General features: G+C 39.8%; 2 protein-coding genes across 2 annotated transcripts; both read left to right on the top strand.

The window, feature by feature from the left end:
• The first annotated feature begins 639 nt into the window (after positions 1-639).
• Positions 640-2,870, top strand: LOC145899795 (solute carrier family 25 member 3-like). The gene is made up of 6 exons (XM_082988706.1): positions 640-802; positions 914-1,038; positions 1,151-1,330; positions 1,622-1,803; positions 1,869-2,152; positions 2,318-2,870. Exons 1-6 carry the CDS (start codon positions 661-663, stop codon positions 2,479-2,481), a joined length of 1,077 nt encoding a protein of 358 aa, XP_082844832.1. The 5' UTR covers positions 640-660; the 3' UTR covers positions 2,482-2,870.
• Positions 2,871-16,440: 13,570 nt separating this feature from the next.
• Positions 16,441-17,748, top strand: LOC145897936 (uncharacterized protein F54H12.2-like). The gene has a single exon (XM_082986387.1). It carries the CDS (start codon positions 16,441-16,443, stop codon positions 17,746-17,748), a length of 1,308 nt encoding a protein of 435 aa, XP_082842513.1.
• Positions 17,749-18,788: the final 1,040 nt, after the last annotated feature.

Below are 18,788 nucleotides of genomic sequence, written 5' to 3'. Positions count from 1 at the left end.
TAAATACAAATACCAGCCAGGAAAGACCACATTAAAAATTTTAATTCCCGTTCTGCTGCACACTAAAATAAATTCAAATGTATTTTTCCAACAAATGTCAACAGAAAACAGAAAACTAATTACATACATGTTAAGCGATTGGCGCATCAACAACGATGTCATTCAATGCATCAACTTCAATTTATTAGGTCCAACACTTTGATCTTGGTATAGTGACATCACAAAGTTACATGACGTAACAAATAAGGAACAAACACACAGTTTGTGTTTGGTTTGAAGGTTCCGGGTGCGTAAACCAATCAGCACGAGCCATTCTAGGCGCTGCGTTGCGATGCCGGTTTCTCACGGACGTTGCGCAAGCGCTGAGGTCATGTCATGAGTGACATGTAGTAGGGGCATGCTGTTCAGCTAATGGATAAGCCGACGTTGACATTGGTTCTAGTTTATTTTCGTTGAGTGTTGAATCGATAAGATCACCTTGGTCTGAATGTGTTGTTCCCTGTTGGTATAAAAGTGAGCTTGGTAAACCAATGTAAGCCAGGTGAGATAAAGCAAACTTGCTGCAACAACAGACTAATTCGGCGTAGTTATCATTCTGTAACGATAGTAGGCTACCTTTTGTTTTTGATTTACAGATTTTAGTAACCTAAATTTAAGAAAATGGTTCATTCTTTTATTGAATCTATTAAAGTTAATCCTTTTCGCACGCCAACCTTTACAGTTGGTTGTGAACCATGCGCTTCAACAGAATCCTGTGAAAGCTCAACTGTGGCAAGACGCATCGGAGCTGCGTCAGTAAAAGGTATCTTACAAAACATAATTTATTTAGAAATTCTTGTAAGCAGCACCTTCATAATGTTCTGATTACCGTGAGTAGCCCTAATGAGTAACCATAGCTTTATATCTATTTCAGAGGGTGATAGTTGTGAATTTGGATCTGCGAAATACTTTGCTTTGTGTGGATTCGGTGGTATACTTAGTTGTGGCTTGACGCACACTGCAGTTGTACCCCTGGATTTGGTCAAGTGCAGAATTCAGGCAAGTTACCTATAAAAAAATGCCAAATAAACAAACATACTGTGTATAAATATATAAACTATATTCTTTTTTGATATGGTAGTTTGAAATTACAAATCTGTAAAATTAATAGGTGGAACCAGAAAAATACAGGAATATTTTTAATGGTTTTCGTGTAACAATCAAAGAAGATGGAATCAGAGGCTTGGGCAAGGGTTGGGCGCCAACCTTGATTGGATATTCCATGCAAGGTCTCTGCAAGTTTGGCTTCTATGAAGTGTTTAAGAGCTTGTACAGTAACATGCTTGGAGAAGTAAGTATATGCTTTGAAACATTAGTTTGTTAAAAACTGTGTTTTATATTCATAGTATTGCGCAGTGCTGTTGAACACTAAACCACTAATAGCGTTATGGACCAAGTAAAGCTCAATTTATTCCATATACAAATATACCTGTTTTAATTCTGTGCAATAAAATGCTGCATTGCAGTCAATACATTTTTGGGTCTTGCAAGGACATAACAAAAATATTTAAAGTGAAGTAAGGACCGGGTAAAAATAATATGTATTTATGAAGTCCGCTCCAATTCCTTTTTTCATTTAAAGGAAAAGACCTTCTTGTGGCGTACAAGCCTCTATTTGGCTGCAAGTGCATCCGCTGAATTTTTTGCTGATATTGCTCTTTCTCCTATGGAAGCTTGCAAAGTAAGAATCCAGACTCAGGCAGGATTTGCAAACACACTGAGAGAAGCATTCCCAAAAATGAAAGCACAGGAAGGCTGGGCAGCGTAAGCACATACACACATAAATTTTTTTTACCTGTGTACAGTCTTCAAGAAAACTCTTTTTCTAGATTTTACAAGGGAATTGTCCCACTGTGGAGTCGTCAAATTCCATACACTATGATGAAGTTTGCTTGCTTTGAACGAACTGTGGAGGCTCTCTACAAATTTGTTGTTCCTAAACCTCGATCAGAATGTAGCAAATCGGAACAACTTGTTGTCACGTTTGTTGCTGGATATATTGCTGGTGTGTTCTGTGCAGTGGTTTCCCACCCTGCCGACTCTGTTGTGTCTTTGCTAAACAAGGACAAGGGAAGCACAGCTTCACAGGCACTTAAAAAACTAGGACCAAAGGGTAAGTGCATGAATTGATATTTTGTCTGAGCACGTGAAGAAAATAGCTTAAACAGTGACGAAAAAGCAATTTCCGAATTTTATTGTCATTTTTAGAACCATTTTGAGTAATAGTAGTATATCAAAGTGCAATAACAGTACTAAAAACTTGAATTCCTTTATTCAGGTGTGTGGAAGGGCCTCTTTGCTCGTATTATCATGATTGGTACGCTCACTGCCCTTCAGTGGTTCATCTATGACTCTGTGAAGGTCTACTTCCGTTTGCCACGACCCCCACCACCAGAGATGCCAGAAAGCTTGAAATTGAAACTTGCTGCCCAACAGCAGTGATAGTTTCAATATTTAGTGAACGTGCGTATTTTCGTGTGTGGTTTCCATTTTGTCAAAACATGTGATCGTCTTAAAGCAGTTTGCGCTTGCACCCAGAACTCACTTTTTCTCTCTTTAAACTTTCAAGATTATTCTAGGTAATTATCAAGTGTCCATAACGCCTCCAGTATTGGATGTTCCGTTGAGGGTGTCACTGGCTTTTACTATATTTATTGGTTCTGAAGTCCTTTACTTTTCCGAAGTTCCACCAGGTTATATTTGATCTGATCAAGATTACACCGTTGGGTGCTTCAATTAAGCACCCGCGTTTACCTTGAAGTTAACTTTCAAAATTAGTATGGTTTTGTTTCAATAAACTATCGATGAAGTTGAAAGTGAGCACTTTTATTAAAAGATGCTGAATAGATATCCGGTTGGTTTTGCTACTGAAAAGATGACCAGAGGGATGTTAGTTGACAAAAAAAAAATCGCCAGTTAACAAAAGTTTGAACGCGCGTTACTCGGCCACCTTACGAGGTAGCGGCATGATTTCACACGATACAGATCATAGGCTGATCTTTCCAACGATACCAAAATTATTAAAAAAAATATATATTCATATTTGGTAATTAATATCATATGCGTATTATGACATAAGTCGCGAAAACAAGATTCGCTTCGCTAAATTTTAAAGCATAACATTCTACGCGCTAAAGCCTTTCAAACGATATCAAAACTTTTGAAAAATTCGCTGGGGCTTGTGCAGAAAAATGAATTTGTATTTTTGAAACATGAAAAAATATCTATTTTTCCTAAATAACTTTTTTTATCGTCATGGCCCAAGTTTCAATTTACAACCATAGGAAAGCTCAAAAATCAAGCTTTCCACAAATATTAAACATGTCAAAAAACACATTGAGCTGCCGCTGTACGAGCCGAATACACTTCAACCCTACACCCCCCATTGTAAACACGGTTTAGGGGTGCTCTGGTGCATACTTTCGCCGATAAATGTTGCTATACAAAGCGAGTCGCAAGCTTTTCTTTTGCACAAACAACCTTATACCATTCCACTATCGAATGAAATCAAAGTTGAATCAATTCAGTCGGAGATGCTATGCTAAATCCAACGAATACTTACTCCAACCCGACTCCAATATGTAATAATTTACCTGCTGCGTCTTTTCCTGAACAATATCGAGAAATGTTGGCCTTGTTTTCACCGGTTCCATCTGCCCCATGGACTCCTAGTGTAACATAATGTCGTTATTGTTAAAGGTTTGGTGTAAAAACATGTAAACTCACCAACAGTGGACCCGGCGTTATCGCTGTTCCCGCATTTAATTCGGGGAAATCCTGGATAGATGCCTTGACCGCCACCTCCCGTGATTGGACAGTCCTTTCCACGTGTGTCAGCAGAAGTTGTAGCCCTTCATCTGAAAGATGGATCCCATCGTTACCAAGTAACTGCGATGGGATGCCACCCTCAATAAACCGAAGTTCCACTTCTTCTGCTGACTTCCTCAACTCTTTGTTAAGGGATGCAATCAAACGCGGCTTTTTGTCGAAGGCAATATTCCAGTGTGAAAAATCTGCAACACGAAATAGGGTATAAATACGTATATTGTTTAAATGACACAAAGTAATGTATAGTATTTCTACATACCTTGACGAATGGGTAAAGTGTCCTTACCAATCGGACAAGAGGTTTTCATGCGGCCAACAATTCCGCTAATGCCACCATTCATAGGGTTGTCACCTTTCATTGCGAGAACATCATTGGTGCCAAACCCTTTGACAACAACTTCGACGTCTTCCACGATTGGAGATGAAGATAGTTCCTGCATTGCATGCCAGATGGTACCACCAGGCATGCTTAAAGCTGCAAACTCAAAGAAAAAGAATTAGATGGTTTCACCTCATAGGCAAAACGTATTTCCGAGTATTGCTGTCGGAAATATAAAGCAACCGTTTCCGGCTGCTTTTGACGGGAACCCGCCACATTGTCTGCTTCCCAGATATCCCAAGGCCATACTTCTCCACTCTTGTAGACTGCAAAAAAAGTAAACGAAGTTTAATTTATATACATTAACAATAAACAATGCTCGAAAAAGAGTTCTTACCTTTGGCTGGGTACAAACATTCAACCAGTTTCGAATAGTCGACTTCTCCATAGCTTATTTCGTAACAATGTATATCGTAGCTTCGCCGTTTGCAATTGGTTTCTCAACGAGAATGAAAGACTTTCTATTTGTGTTTGCTTATATTGAGGAATTCATAATCAATCAATTTATGCCGATCAGAAAACACGCCGCCCGATCTTGAGCCTCGTAGACCCTGAGATGACCACCCCAACACCAGAGGACACCGAGATGACCAACACCCCACTGAAGAAGTGTATGAAGAGAAAGAAGAAGAAGAAGACGAGTCCTAACGCCAAGAAGACCGCGTCACCGCAGATGAAGTGCGCTCGAAGGGAAATTCCCGACAACAAGAACATCGCGTCACCACCGATGAAGTGCGCTCGAAGGGAAAAGTAATCGTTGGATTTAGCATAGCATCTCCGACTGAATTGATTCAACTTTGATTTCATTCGATAGTGGGATGGTATAAGGTTGTTTGTGCAAAAGAAAAGCTTGCGACTCGCTTTGTAGCAACATTTATCGGCGAAAGTACATGACGCCCATACATATGGCTTGGCGGTTTAAAAAAGCGGCTGGCGACGGTCGGGTTGGAGTAAGTAATCGTTGGATTTAGCATAGCATCTCCGACTGAATTGATTCAACTTTGATTTCATTCGATAGTGGGATGGTATAAGGTTATTTGTGCAAAAGAAAAGCTTGCGACTCGCTTTGTAGCAACATTTATCGGCGAAAGTACATGACGCCCATACATATGGCTTGGCACTACAACACAACATAACATGTTGCTCACGAAAATTACCAGTGATTTTCCTGTAACAAATAAAATTTAAAGTTATTTTTTAATCAAAGCAAATAATTTTTATTTTGCTTGCAAAGTTGCTATGCACATGAACAATACAACCATACGTTTATCCAGATCGTAATGATTTTAATATTTAATAATTTAACAAACAAAGTAAACTGATATATTACGAAACATTACACAACATTTCATTCGGCAATGACAATTTTTAGATGATAAATTCATGGAAATTTGTTTACCCAGATGTTTCACTTCCCAAAGAATCATCAGAAGATGAATCCAATATTGAAGAGAATCTATTTATATAACAAAAATTACCACAAATAATCTTTGTAACACATAAAAAAATAAATATTACAGCTCAAAACACACTAAAACAGGTACCTATTTGGACTTACTTGCATCCTTTGGATGTCGATGGTATATCAGTCATGATTTTTTTTCACGGAATAAGCCTATCAATAGTTGTTTTGTCTCTAGAATTTTTCGAAATTTTGCTACAGATAAAACAAAAAAAGTATTTGCTGAAAACCTATGCTTATCGCTTTTGCCTAAAATCGCAGGTGAACTCCCGTTCGTCCTGCTGCCGTTTTTATGCACTAAAAGCGTCTTCACAGCCTGTAAAAACTAACTCTGTTACATATTTAGCACAAACGCTACCGGAGGACCGCCCTATATAGCACCTCGATTTCACGGTCTTTACAATCGACCAATACATCTTCCAAAGACAATAAACGTTGCGACAAAGGAAACCAAGCGAGTGACCATGCAATGTATCACCCAGCATCAAATAACGTCCGCCGCGGGAGCATTTCTTCCTATGCAGCGGACAATGTGATATAACAATGCATCACCCAAAATGAACCCTGTGTCGTCACTGACACGTACGTTACTTCAAAAATTACCAAAACGGGGATTTGGGGTAACAAAAAGGACAGCACAACAGTCGGTCAAGACGCATTTCATAAAACGCAGCGAAAATAAATGAAAGTAGCAATTCGAAACGCTGCGTGCGGTCTCTAAGTTTATAAACAAGCCGGCAATCAAGCGAACTGTCGCTATCTAAAGGATCCTGTACAAACGACATTTTCTGCCAAAAAGGAACCACGACTAAACCTGACCAAAATTACAGAACTACAATGTCCAGTAACACTCGTAATCTGCTACAACAATGAGACGGTTTCGCTTAACAAAAAAAACTAAAATTTACAAACGAATAATCTTTGCAATGCCAACGAAAAACTAACTATATGTGGTTCCCACTGATCGTTTTCTGCATGGGTGTAATAATGGTTAGTATACATTGCTTGGATGTACAAAAAAAAGGAGCAACATTCCGCAGCAACCACTATTCGAAATGGTGATGTTTTGGTTTTCGAAATGCCTGTTTGTCTGGCCACAAAAAACGCAAAAAGTACAGTTTTTCAGGTAATGTCTTCCAGGTAAGAATAAGATTTTTCTGCCAAATTTAAATACGCTTGGATGTAGAACAAACAAATCACAGGCAATTTCCTACCAAACACAGCACACTTGAACCGCACAAACTCGGCGTTAGACATTTTGTTTATTAACTGATACATTCCGAACAATTAACGTCCAACCTATTACGGGAAAATGCAACGTAAAACGCAGCGGGAGCTTATACAGTGTTTCGCCGCACTCGTGGACAGGGCTTGCGAGCTGTCGGTGCTCTATACAAACTGTTTTTTTAAACAGAATATTTTTGTTTAAAGTCGAAAAACGGGCATACAAATTCCAGAGAATGCCCACTAAAAAAAAGTGGTAAAAGGCACAACTTCGCAACTTATTACAATAGGGGACTTTTCGATGAGGTCGTTGCGCATTACACGAACGCTTTAATTGACAAGCGCGCAGGGCGTCGATTTTTATTGCATGTCGAACATCTTGAGAAAAATTGTCGAGCGTGTCGAATAGCAAAAATGTCGTATCTGGTAACTAAGCTTATTTCCATTACAGGATTCTTCTAAGTTCTGAAGTTAAGAATACACGTTGAAGTAACAGCAAAACAATTAAAAACCTTGCAATGCCACATGTTCGGTAACAATGCTCCATGTTTCGATACAAGTAGTTTTAAGCATAGCGCGCTTATGCGCTGAACGTTAAAGTAAGTAATGGCTGGTTTTTACATGGATTTTGTCCAAAACTGTATTGCGGTTGTGTTTATTTGGCCATATAAACCGACAAATTTGTTTTGGGGGATTTCCAAAACGATCATGCCATTAAGTTTTCAACACTACGTAACCAACTGTTCACTATTGTTTGATAGTGACTCAAAATACAAATTTCTCCCCCCAAATTTTTTTGCGGATTGAAATTAAACGACTTGTACTGGCACCAACGTCTTCAAACTACTTTTGCCACCAGCAACTACGGCGAAAAAGACAACTAGTAAGATCTATGTGAATGTTGCAAGATTGGCAGGACCGATATGTTAGACTTAATTAAAGTTATTATCAAAGGAATTCACGCGACGTCACTGTTATTGCAGTAATGGTCTATCGTAGATAACAATAGCGTTGCTCTGTTCGTGGTACTGCACACCGGTAATTTAACATTTATTCACGGCCTGTGCCGAACAGTGGCGTCGCGTGTCGAACAGTTAGAATGGTGAAAAGGCAAAAATCGACACCCTGCAGGCGCGTTTAAATCACTTCTTGTATATTTGTCGCGGTATAACATTACACTTTGACAATGTAATTATTGAATTTTGTACAATTTTCTACATTGTGTAAAATTCATTGTATTCCAAACTTACTTAGCGGGATGTAGAAAAATGTAAATAATAGGCCTACATAGCAATTGTATATCATAGCAACCGCAACAACGATTCCATAATTTTTGGCCAGAACAGCCGCCTTTTGCTATATTACTTTTAAGAATGCCTTTTAAAGGCAAAAAAATGTAAGTTTCATTTATACGAACACGGTTTCTTGGAACGCCTTGCGCGAGCCTGAATTACTTGTTTTGATAAATTTAGGTCGATCGTTCTTATAAATAATAAACGTTATGCAAACACATATCGCAATTACTTGAAATTCACAATTTTTATGATCTCACTTCGGTTTTATGAATGTTTTTTCGATTTCTCATGCATAATTGTCTTCGACATGATTATAGTGTTCTTGAAAAATCGTTTCAGAAACAAAATTCTATCAAAAAATCCAGTCCAGGAAATATAAATCTGTTACAGGAACGTACAGTATATTCCAGAACGCAAAAACCTGTTCCCGGTACCAAAATTCCTTTCCAAATTCGAAAATAGTTTTCCAGGAACGAATATTCTATTATCAAAGAATGAAACTGGAAAACTACGAAAAGTGTAAATTTTAGGCAAAAACAACATCTGCTAATTCAATCCAAAACTCCAAAAAAAGCTAAAGAATAATTGAAAGCTAACGTAGCAGTCACATTGTTTGTCCTGCACAACATTTAATCAAACTAGTAAATGCAAATATATTCATCAACTCAGTTTAGAATTAAAAGTCATCAACCCGTCCAGAATTTAAACACGGAAAAAACGTGGTGGATGCAAACCTATATTCCAGTTTTATTTAATTGGATGGTTTGTGGATTGAAGGATAGGTTCAAAGTATTTTGAAACGTAAATAAAATATATATCAAAAGGGATAATTGCAAAAAAGATATCAACAAAGCAAAAAAAGTCACTACATTTGTCACTAACAGTATTGCTTCGCATTGGCTTACGTTAAATTAACAGATGACAAACGACAAAACATCCCATGGGAATAGTTATCAGACAATATGGTAAGAAGTTACGCTTCACGAACTCGCTTTGTCGACAGACTCCGTTTTTGCATTGCGTTGTCACGGCCTAATAAACACTACATGAAACGGCACATTGCAATGCCTGTTTGTTTCAATTTAAAGAAAAAAAAACACTTAAAACATAATGTTTTCGCACTCTAATTCAAAATAGAATGTACTATCATGATGCAATATTATATTACAGTTGAAGTTCAAATTAGCAAATGTTAGTTTAACAAGCCGTTTGTAAACATTACCAGCAGGACAACACAAAAAACTACGCATTGAAACGCGTATTCGTTTAATACTTTAATGTCAACGCACTGAAAAAAAAACTGTTTCTACAATCCAGTTCAACATTAACGGAAATATAACATTGTATTGTATTGAAGGTGAACCAAGCAAATAACAGCCTGTCAACCTGTTTTAGAACAGGTCATGACCAGCGGTCGGCTACCTAAATCTGCGCATTGAAACGCTATTCCTTTGGTGTTTAAAGTCCAAGCACTTCAAACAATATATTTACAGAAAAATTCGAAACAAACGTCAGTATCACGTGGCAATATCAAAATCAGAATACAGTTCCCGTCTAAAAAGTCTATCCGAGGAACGAAAACATGTTCCAACATCAAAAATTATGTTCTCAGAAACGAAAGTTAAGTTCAGGTAAAAAAAATTCAGTTCCCGAAACGGAAATTCCGTTGCGGTAACGCAAATTCTGTTTCTGAAACGAGTTTAAGGTCGCGCAACAATAAAAAAATTCAGTTCCTAAAACGGAAACTCCGTTCCCAAAACGAAAATTAGGTCCACGTAACGAAAATTCTGTTCAAGCAAATTAAAAATTTCTGTCCAGTATCGAAAATTCTGTTCCCGTAAAGAAACTTATGTTCCAGTAATATAAATTCCGTTCCCGCAACGAAAATTCTGTTCCTGTAGCGAAAACTCTGTTCCCGTAACGAAAATTCTGTTCCCGTAACGAAAATTATGTTAAAGAAACAAAAATTCCGTCCCCGTAACGAAAATTCTGTTCCCATAACGAAAATTCTGTTCCTGTAGCGAAAACTCTGTTCCCGTAACGAAAATTCTGTTCCCGTAACGAAAATTCTGTACCAGAAACAAAAATTCTGTTCCCGTAACAAAAATTCTGTTCCGGTAACGAAAATTCCATTCCAGTAACGAAAATTCTGTTCCAGGATCAAAAACTCACTTTTTTGAACGACCTTTAGGTCGCGTATCAAAAATTTTCTTGAAAGAACGACAATTGTGTCCCCGGATCGAAAAAGTACCTTCAACGGAAATGTAATTATTCCACGTAGTATGATAATTCTGTTCCAGAAACGAAATTTCTGTTCCAGTAACAAAAAATCTGTTCCAGTAACGAAAATTATGTTCCCATAACAAAAATACCGTTACCGTAACGAAAACTATGTTCCAGGATCAAAAATTCACTGTTTTGAACGACCTTTAGGTCGCGTATCAACAATTTTCTTGAATGAACGACAATTGTGTCCCTGGATCGAAAAGATACCTTCAACGGAAATGTAATTATTCCTCATAGTACGATAATTCTGTTCCAGAAATTAAATTTCTGTTCCACTAACAAAAATTCTTTTCCAGTAGCGAAAATTGCGTTCCCGTAACGAAAATTCTGTTCCCGTAATAAAAATTCTGTTCCGGTAACGAAAATTCCGTTCCCGTAATGAAAATTCTGTTCCAGTAACGATAATTCTGTTCCAGTAACGAAATTTCTCTTCCAGTAACAAAAATTCCGTTCACGTGACGAAAATTCCGTTCCCGTAACGAAAATTCCGTTCCTGCAAAGAAAATTCTGTTCCAGTAACGAAAATTCCGTTACCGTAACGAAAATTCCGTTCCCGTAATTTAAATTCTGTTCCGGCAACGAAAATTCCGTTCCCGTAACGAAAATTCCGTTCCCGTAACGAAAATTCCGTTACCGTAATAAAAATTCCGTTCCCGCAATGAAAATTCTGTTCCAGCAACGAAAATTCCGTTATCGTAACGAAAATTCCGTTCCCGTAATAAAAATTCTGTCACTTTTTTGAACGACATTTAGGTCGCGTATCAAAAATTTTCTTGAAAGAACGACAATTGTGTCCCTGGATCGAAAAGGTACCTTCAACGGAAATGTAATTATTATAATTTTTGTTACGCAAACGAAATTTTCGTTACGAGAGCAGAATATTTGTTACGGAAACGAAATTTTCGTTACGAGAGCAGAATTTTTGTTACGGAAACGAAATTTTTGTTACTGCAACAAAATTATCGTACCAGAAGAATAATTACATTTCCATTGAAGTTACAGTAGTAGAGTCCACCCCACGAACGCTATCACTCTTCACTTATAAGGGATCGGGCACTCTTCACTTATGTGGGATCGGGCACTCTTCACTTGGTCTGAGATCGGGCACTCTTCACTTGGTTTGAGATCGGGCACTGTTCACTTATGTGGGCTTGGTCACATATTGTTTGAAAAATAACTTAGATTGGTTCATTTGTTGAATGAGTTGGTCGAGTAAGGACGTAAACCCAAGTGAGAAGTTTTTTGAATGAGCACTGGTCACTAGATGGTATAAAAGAGTTGTGACTGTGAAGGCTTTCGGTTTGTTCACTTCTGAGTTGAATAGAAATATGTCATTTCTTACTGGTCGTTCTCTCTTTGGACGAAGAGATAGAAGTGATGCTCAATACTCTTTAACCTCGGTCATATGTGCCCCGGGTGGATTGGTCGAGGGAACGAGGAATTATCCTTGTTTGGACCCTACAAATGTTAATATGGCTGAAGAGAGAAAACGTATAGATTCGTTCAAATATGGATTTTGGCCTTATCATACCCGATCAACACCGGCGGATTTAGCCGAAGCTGGATTTTACTTTATTGGTATTCACGATAAAGTGAAATGTTGGTATTGTGGATGTTGCCTCTTTAACTGGGAACTGAATGACGTTGCTTGGGAAGAACATGCCAAACATTCTCCTGGATGTGAGTTTCTTCTCAAAATCAAAGGTGGGCAATTCGTTGCCGGAATTAGTGGTAAAGGAAAAGATGTGTGCGGTCCGAATTGGGAAGAAGCATGCCTTCGTGAAGAGAAGAGACTGGCTGAAACACAAAATGAAATAACTAATTCAGATGCAATTTCTTTCCTAAAGTGTTTTGGGCTATATTAACCTAAGTTTTGTGTTCGTTCTATCGAATAAACGACATGTGCTTAAAGCAGCTGAGGTTGTAACCTATGAGAACAGTCTAAAGAAAAGCGTTTAAAAGCGCAACGAACATAAAAAACTTTTAGTTTGTTAAAAATCTGTTTGCGAAAACACCATGGATTTTATTCACCCTTTCACTTGCCTTGTAGCTGGTCCGACTAGTTGTGGTATAACGTTCTTTGTGAAACGTCTCATAAACGAGAAGTTAACTTCACCAAATCCCCAACGCATTGTATGGTGTTACGGCGAGTGGCAAGGGGCGTACGAAGGGATTAACGGTGTGGAATTTGTTCGGGGATTGGCAACTGATTTTGATTCGTCAGAGAGAACACTTTTGATTATTGATGATTTAATGAGTGAATGCGACAAAAGCGTGACCAATCTTTTCACAAAAGGGAGCCACCACAAAAATATAAGTGTGATATACATTGTTCAGAATTTATTTCACAAAGGAAAGGAGCAACGCACTATCAGCTTGAACGCGCATTACCTCGTTGTTTTCAAAAATCCAAGAGACGCATCTCAAATAACTCATCTTGCCAAACCAGGGCGGACGCGTGCCGTTCAGGAATCATATAGTGACGCGACCTCTCGTCCACACGGTTATTTGCTTTTTGACTTCAAGCAAAGCACAGCAGAAAAATTTCGTTTAAGAACCAACATTTTTCGCGGTGAAACCCAGATTGTGTACGTACCAAAATCTCTGTAGCATGTCAAGGCGACTACATGACCAAGCTCCAGTTCTTACGACACTCGCTAAAGCCAAACCCAAGCTTGCTCGGTCGATTATAAAAGTCGCTGATCGTGAATTAATCCAGTGCATTTGCGAATGTGCATACAACGTTTTGAAGGGGAACGTAACATTGACACCCACGGAACGAGCCAAACTTTGCAGACATAAAAACGGCATCCGTGAACTTGGAAAAAAGTCAACTCCTGCAAAACGAAAACCTAAAATTATACAACGTGGAGGATTTTTATCAGCGTTGTTAGCTCCGTTGATTGGCAGCATAATACCCGCCGTCACTAGTCTTTTGTCTGGTGGGAAGTGAAATGGAAAGTGTTCAAAAATTCGCTTTGGTGGACCCTCGTATTTTGAAAAGTCTACAGGGAAACACACCTTCACAAACGACGCCTGTTGAAAACGCATTAACCACACTCGATCGAAAAATGAAGGACATCATAAACGAGCCTGGGACGATGGAAGACAAAGTAAAACTTTACAACCAGGCACTTCAACGGTATCAATTTTATAAGGACACCCTTGTGAATAAACCACTTAAGTTTACGGTTACCGAAGAACTTCGAGGAAAACTGTGGCTGGAGAAGTTGAGGAAACAAAGAAAAATGTTGTCGAAAGTCGTGTAATTGATTCTATGCCGAAGACGTTTAAATACAAAGCAAAGCGAGTCATTGATATTATCAAGGAAAGTCCAGAAATTGATTTCAACTCGACAGGAGAGCTTTCGGTTAAAGGGGAAGTTGTTAAGGGAAGCAACATTGAGGATCTGATTCACAATGCTGTGCGACGCCGCGGATCGACGTCAACGACGCCTATCGGATGGACTGATTTCCAGTCGGCATTGGAAAAAGCAAATGCACCAAAGTCATTGCTTGGGTATACAAATACAAGACCTGCGCCAGGCCAGCGCCCAGTTGGATCTAAACCGCCACCGGTGCAGAATAGACGATTTGCAAAGCAATGGGTAAATCTGTAAAGTTTTCTGAGGAATATTATTCCCCCTTGCAATCAGGAAGTCTCGGGGGCGTGAAGCGCCTCGCCCGTGCTTCAAAACGAAAAAGAGTTGAAGTAAAAGATTGGCTGCGAAAGCAGGACACTTACACACTCCACAAACCTCTACGTCGAAATTTTAAACGTCTTCGTGTTGCAGTCGGAGGTATTGATTTTCAGTGGCAGGCTGATTTGGTTGATTTGGTGAAACTAAGTCGTTACAACAGTGGGTTCAAATACTTACTTACCGTTATTGATGTGTTTTCAAAGTATGCGTGGGTTGTCCCAATAAAACAAAAAACGGGGCCAAGTCTTGTGCGAGCTTTCGAAAAAATCTTGCAAGATGGGGACCGCCAACCGCAGAAATTACAGACAGATCGTAGCAAAAGTTTGTGAATAAACTTTTTCAAAATTGGTTACAAAATCACGGGATTCATTTTTTACGACGTACAATGACGAAACCAAAGCCTCCATTGTTGAGCGATTTAATCGGACCTTGAAGGAGCGTTTATGGCGGTACTTCACGTATGCCCAGACATCGAAATATATTGACGTGCTAGATGATGTAGTGGAAAGCTACAACAACAGCTATCACCGCAGCATTCGAACTACTCCTTCGTCGGTGAAACGAGATAATCAGGATACTGTCTGGGAAAATTTATACGGCGATATATCGCATCCACCTATGTCCTGGAAGTTTGCAGTGGGTTCCCCAGTTAGAATCGCAGTAACCCGTACAAAGTTTAAAAAGGTTACTTACCAAGCTGGACGGAAGAAGTGTTTTTTGTTAAATCACGGCGCCAAACCAATCCCCATACTTATTCTCTAGTCGATTATAATCGTGAACCGATAGAAGGGTCGTTTTATGATGAGGAACTCCAAAGTGTGGAAAAGGACCTTTATAACATTGAGAAGATATTGAAAAAGCGAAAAAGGCACGGGGTAGAGCAATGACTTATAAAATGGGTCGACTACCCCGATAGTTTTAATTCGTGGCTCAACGCAGAGGACGTCGTACATTACAGCGTATAGCGTGTAAATGACTTCAGGAGGAGATTGGGTGTGGTGTGGGCGAAGTTTGCCTCGTGAAGAAGTTGTGTTTTTTTGTCAAGTGTTTCTCATTTTTGTTGTAGTCATCACCAGTCTTGTGAATTTGACGTTGGGACACCCAAACCCGAATCTTTGGACAGCGTTACTGGCAAGTGGGGTTGGGTATCTGTTGCCAGCACCGAGTTTGAAAAATAAGAATGTTTTACGTGACTCTTCCGAGCAATAGTAGTTTAGAGTTTTACCCCGAAAATACAACGACCCAATTCAAAACTAAACTTCCCAAAAGCATTCACTTGGATCAGGGAAAATGGGAGGTGGCGTTAAGTGACATTCAATATCCCTACTCATGGAAAAATATTGGGTCAGAAGTGTGGTTCGGAATGAGAGTGGGGGCCGAAGCTACTAAAAAGTTGTCGCTTCCAAGCGGGCTTTATAAATCGGGAAAGGAACTTGCAGGTACAATGACAAAATTAGTTAAAATAGAAGGCACCAAGGAATTTAAACGACTTCTTCAGGAATCAGAAACCGATGATTTTAACCCCGATGGGGGTGTGATTTATGATTTATTTGTATTTGATCCGGTGACGCGTTTGACCACTATAAACCTCCCTAGGGAATGTCAAATGGCGCTCTCTGATGACCTTGGGCAACTTTTGGGCTTTCAAACAACTCCACTTCCACACCTTTACGAAGGAAGCCACACAACCGAAGGAAGGTGCACTCTCGAGAATGAATTTTCGACCATTTTCGTCTATTGTGATCTCGTTGAACCGCGTATAGTGGGCGATTCACTTGTTCCCCTTCTCGATACGATCCCAGCTCAAGGAGAGCCTGGGGAGACAGTGTTTAAAAGGTTCTCACGTCTATCGTATCAACCATTACGTGGAAGTACCAAGCTGGTCATGGAATGCCTTTTTTCAGTGGAGCAGTTTCACAACGTGGCCACGGATTGGGTAGTGTGTTTGCGAGTCTTGGTAGGGCTGTACTACCGCTACTTAAATCGGGCGCAAGCCGTATCGGAAAAGAAGTGATTAAATCAGGTGCCCAATTCGCCGGTGACATGCTGGCTGGGCAATCACCACGGGCAGCAGCTATAAAACGTTCACGAGAGGCGGGAAAATCATTATTACGTTCTGCGCAGCGGTCCTTTACACACCCACCCGGAGAACCTGCAACCAAACGCAGAAAAACGGCGAAGAAAAAACGTTCCCCAAGACGAAAGAAAGCGGATATATTTTCATAATATGGGCAGCCTCATTAGCCAACAGTCTGGAAAATGCTTGAAAAGTGAACTTGATTTATTTGCGCTAAAACCCACACAAGTCAGCATCGAACATTCCCAGTGGGTGGAATTTATGCCCCTTTCGACATTGAGTGATGCCGGCCCTATAGAATTTACCGTTTCTAGGACAGGGGAAGATTACATAGATCTAGCAAATACTATGCTTCTGTGCACAGCGCGCATAACCAAGGCAGATGGAACAAATATTGACGCAGACGCTGCCTTTGGTCCTTGTAATTATTGGCTACATGCTCTTTGGGATCAAGTTGACTTGTCTTTAAACAGCAAAGTTGTCACACCTGCTAGTAACACGTATCCATACCGTGCTTATCTCGAGAGCCTTTTAAGCTTCGGGAATGATGCAAAAGAATCCCAATTAACTGCGGCAATGTGGCATAAAGATTCGGCAGGAAAGTTTGAGACTTTGGATGCTGGAAATGCTGGATATATCACCAGACGCGTCTGTGCAAGTGGTAGTCGTGACATTGAAATGTTAGGCAAGCTCCACATCGACATGATGAATCAGTTTCGTTATGTATTAAATGGCGTTGACGTGAAGATCCGCTTGATCAGGAGCAAATATCCGTTTTCGATTATGGCCGAGGCGAATACCGGTTACAAGGTCAACCTTAAAGACGTTCGGTTGTATGTTCGTAAAGTACGTCCGAGTGCCCCTGTTTTGATGGGACATATAAAAGCATTGGAGAAGGCTACTGCCAAATATCCAATCACGAGGACATCTGTGCAAGTGTACTCGGTCCCACGTGGAAACCTTTCCACGACACATGACACATTTATACGTGGCCAGATCCCAAAGCGAGTAGTGGTGGGGTTTGTTGACAACGACGCATTTAATGGAGCTTATGCAAAAAATCCGTTTAATTTTAAACACTTTGATGTGAATTACCTGGCTCTGTACCATGACGGGAAAATCGTGCCGGGAAAGGCGCTTCAACCAAATTTCACATCAAAAAATTATGCGAGGAGCTTCATTAGCCTTTTTACTGGAATGGGAACATTTTTTGAAAACGCCGGTAGTGGAATATCACTCTCCGAATATGGGCAGGGATTCACACTCTATTGCTTTGACCTCAGTCCTGATATGGCAGATCTGGCTACCTTTGATTTGGTTAAGCACGGTAACATTCGTTTGGAGGTTCACTTTGGCACGGCTCTCGCGAACACTATAAATATCTTGATGTACGCGGAATATGACAATGTATTGGAGATTGACAAATTCAAAAACGTAATTTTCGATTACTCGGCTTAAATGGACGAACTTCAAATCGCATCTGTTTTACCTCGTGACCAAGCCATTGGATCCGTGTTTTATGGTGTCTATGCGCGGGATGAACTCACTACGTTGAACCACCCCTATCCCAAAGCATATATTGTGAATACTGATCCCAGTAATATACCCGGAATGCATTGGCTTGCGATGTTTTTTGATGGGGAAGGACGGGGCGAGTTTTATGACCCCGATCCTCCGAAGGAGGAGAGAGAGGGAAGGTTTATTGTGATAGTGGAAAACACAGAAAAGCAGCACCAACATCGGAATGTTTGTCTTGAGCGGTAGAAATAAAAATTTCTTGCACTTGAAGCACTTGTTCGCGAACAACCGAATCAATCAACTGCGAGCGACTTTGGTAAAATTCAAAAGAATCGGCATTTTCTATTATTGGTCTCAAATACGCGGCGGGTGAAAACATACTTTCATTTATTTTCGCTGCGTTTTATGAAATGCGTCTTGACCGACTGTTGTGCTGTCCTTTTTGTTACCCCAAATCCCCGTTTTGGTAATTTTTGAAGTAACGTACGTGTCAGTGACGACACAGGGTTCATTTTGGGTGATGCATTGTTATATCACATTGTCCGCTGCATAGGAAGAAATGCTCCCGCGGCGGACGTTATTTGATGCTGGGTGATACATTGCATGGTCACTCGCTTGGTTTCCTTTGTCGCAACGTTTATTGTCTTTGGAAGATGTATTGGTCGATTGTAAAGACCGTGAAATCGAGGTGCTATATAGGGCGGTCCTCCGGTAGCGTTTGTGCTAAATATGTAACAGAGTTAGTTTTTACAGGCTGTGAAGACGCTTTTAGTGCATAAAAACGGCAGCAAGACGAACGGGAGTTCACCTGCGATTTTAGGCAAAAGCGATAAGCATAGGTTTTCAGAAAATATTTTTTTTGTTTTATCTGTAGCAAAATTTCGAAAAATTCTAGAGACAAAACAACTATTGATAGGCTTATTCCGTGAAAAAAAATCATGACTGATATACCATCGACATCCAAAGGATGCAAGTAAGTC

This window comes from Ascidia mentula, chromosome 4 (genome assembly GCF_947561715.1).
Source record: "Ascidia mentula chromosome 4, kaAscMent1.1, whole genome shotgun sequence".
NCBI lineage: Eukaryota > Metazoa > Chordata > Ascidiacea > Phlebobranchia > Ascidiidae > Ascidia > Ascidia mentula.
This window is presented reverse-complemented; position numbering and strand designations above follow the sequence as displayed.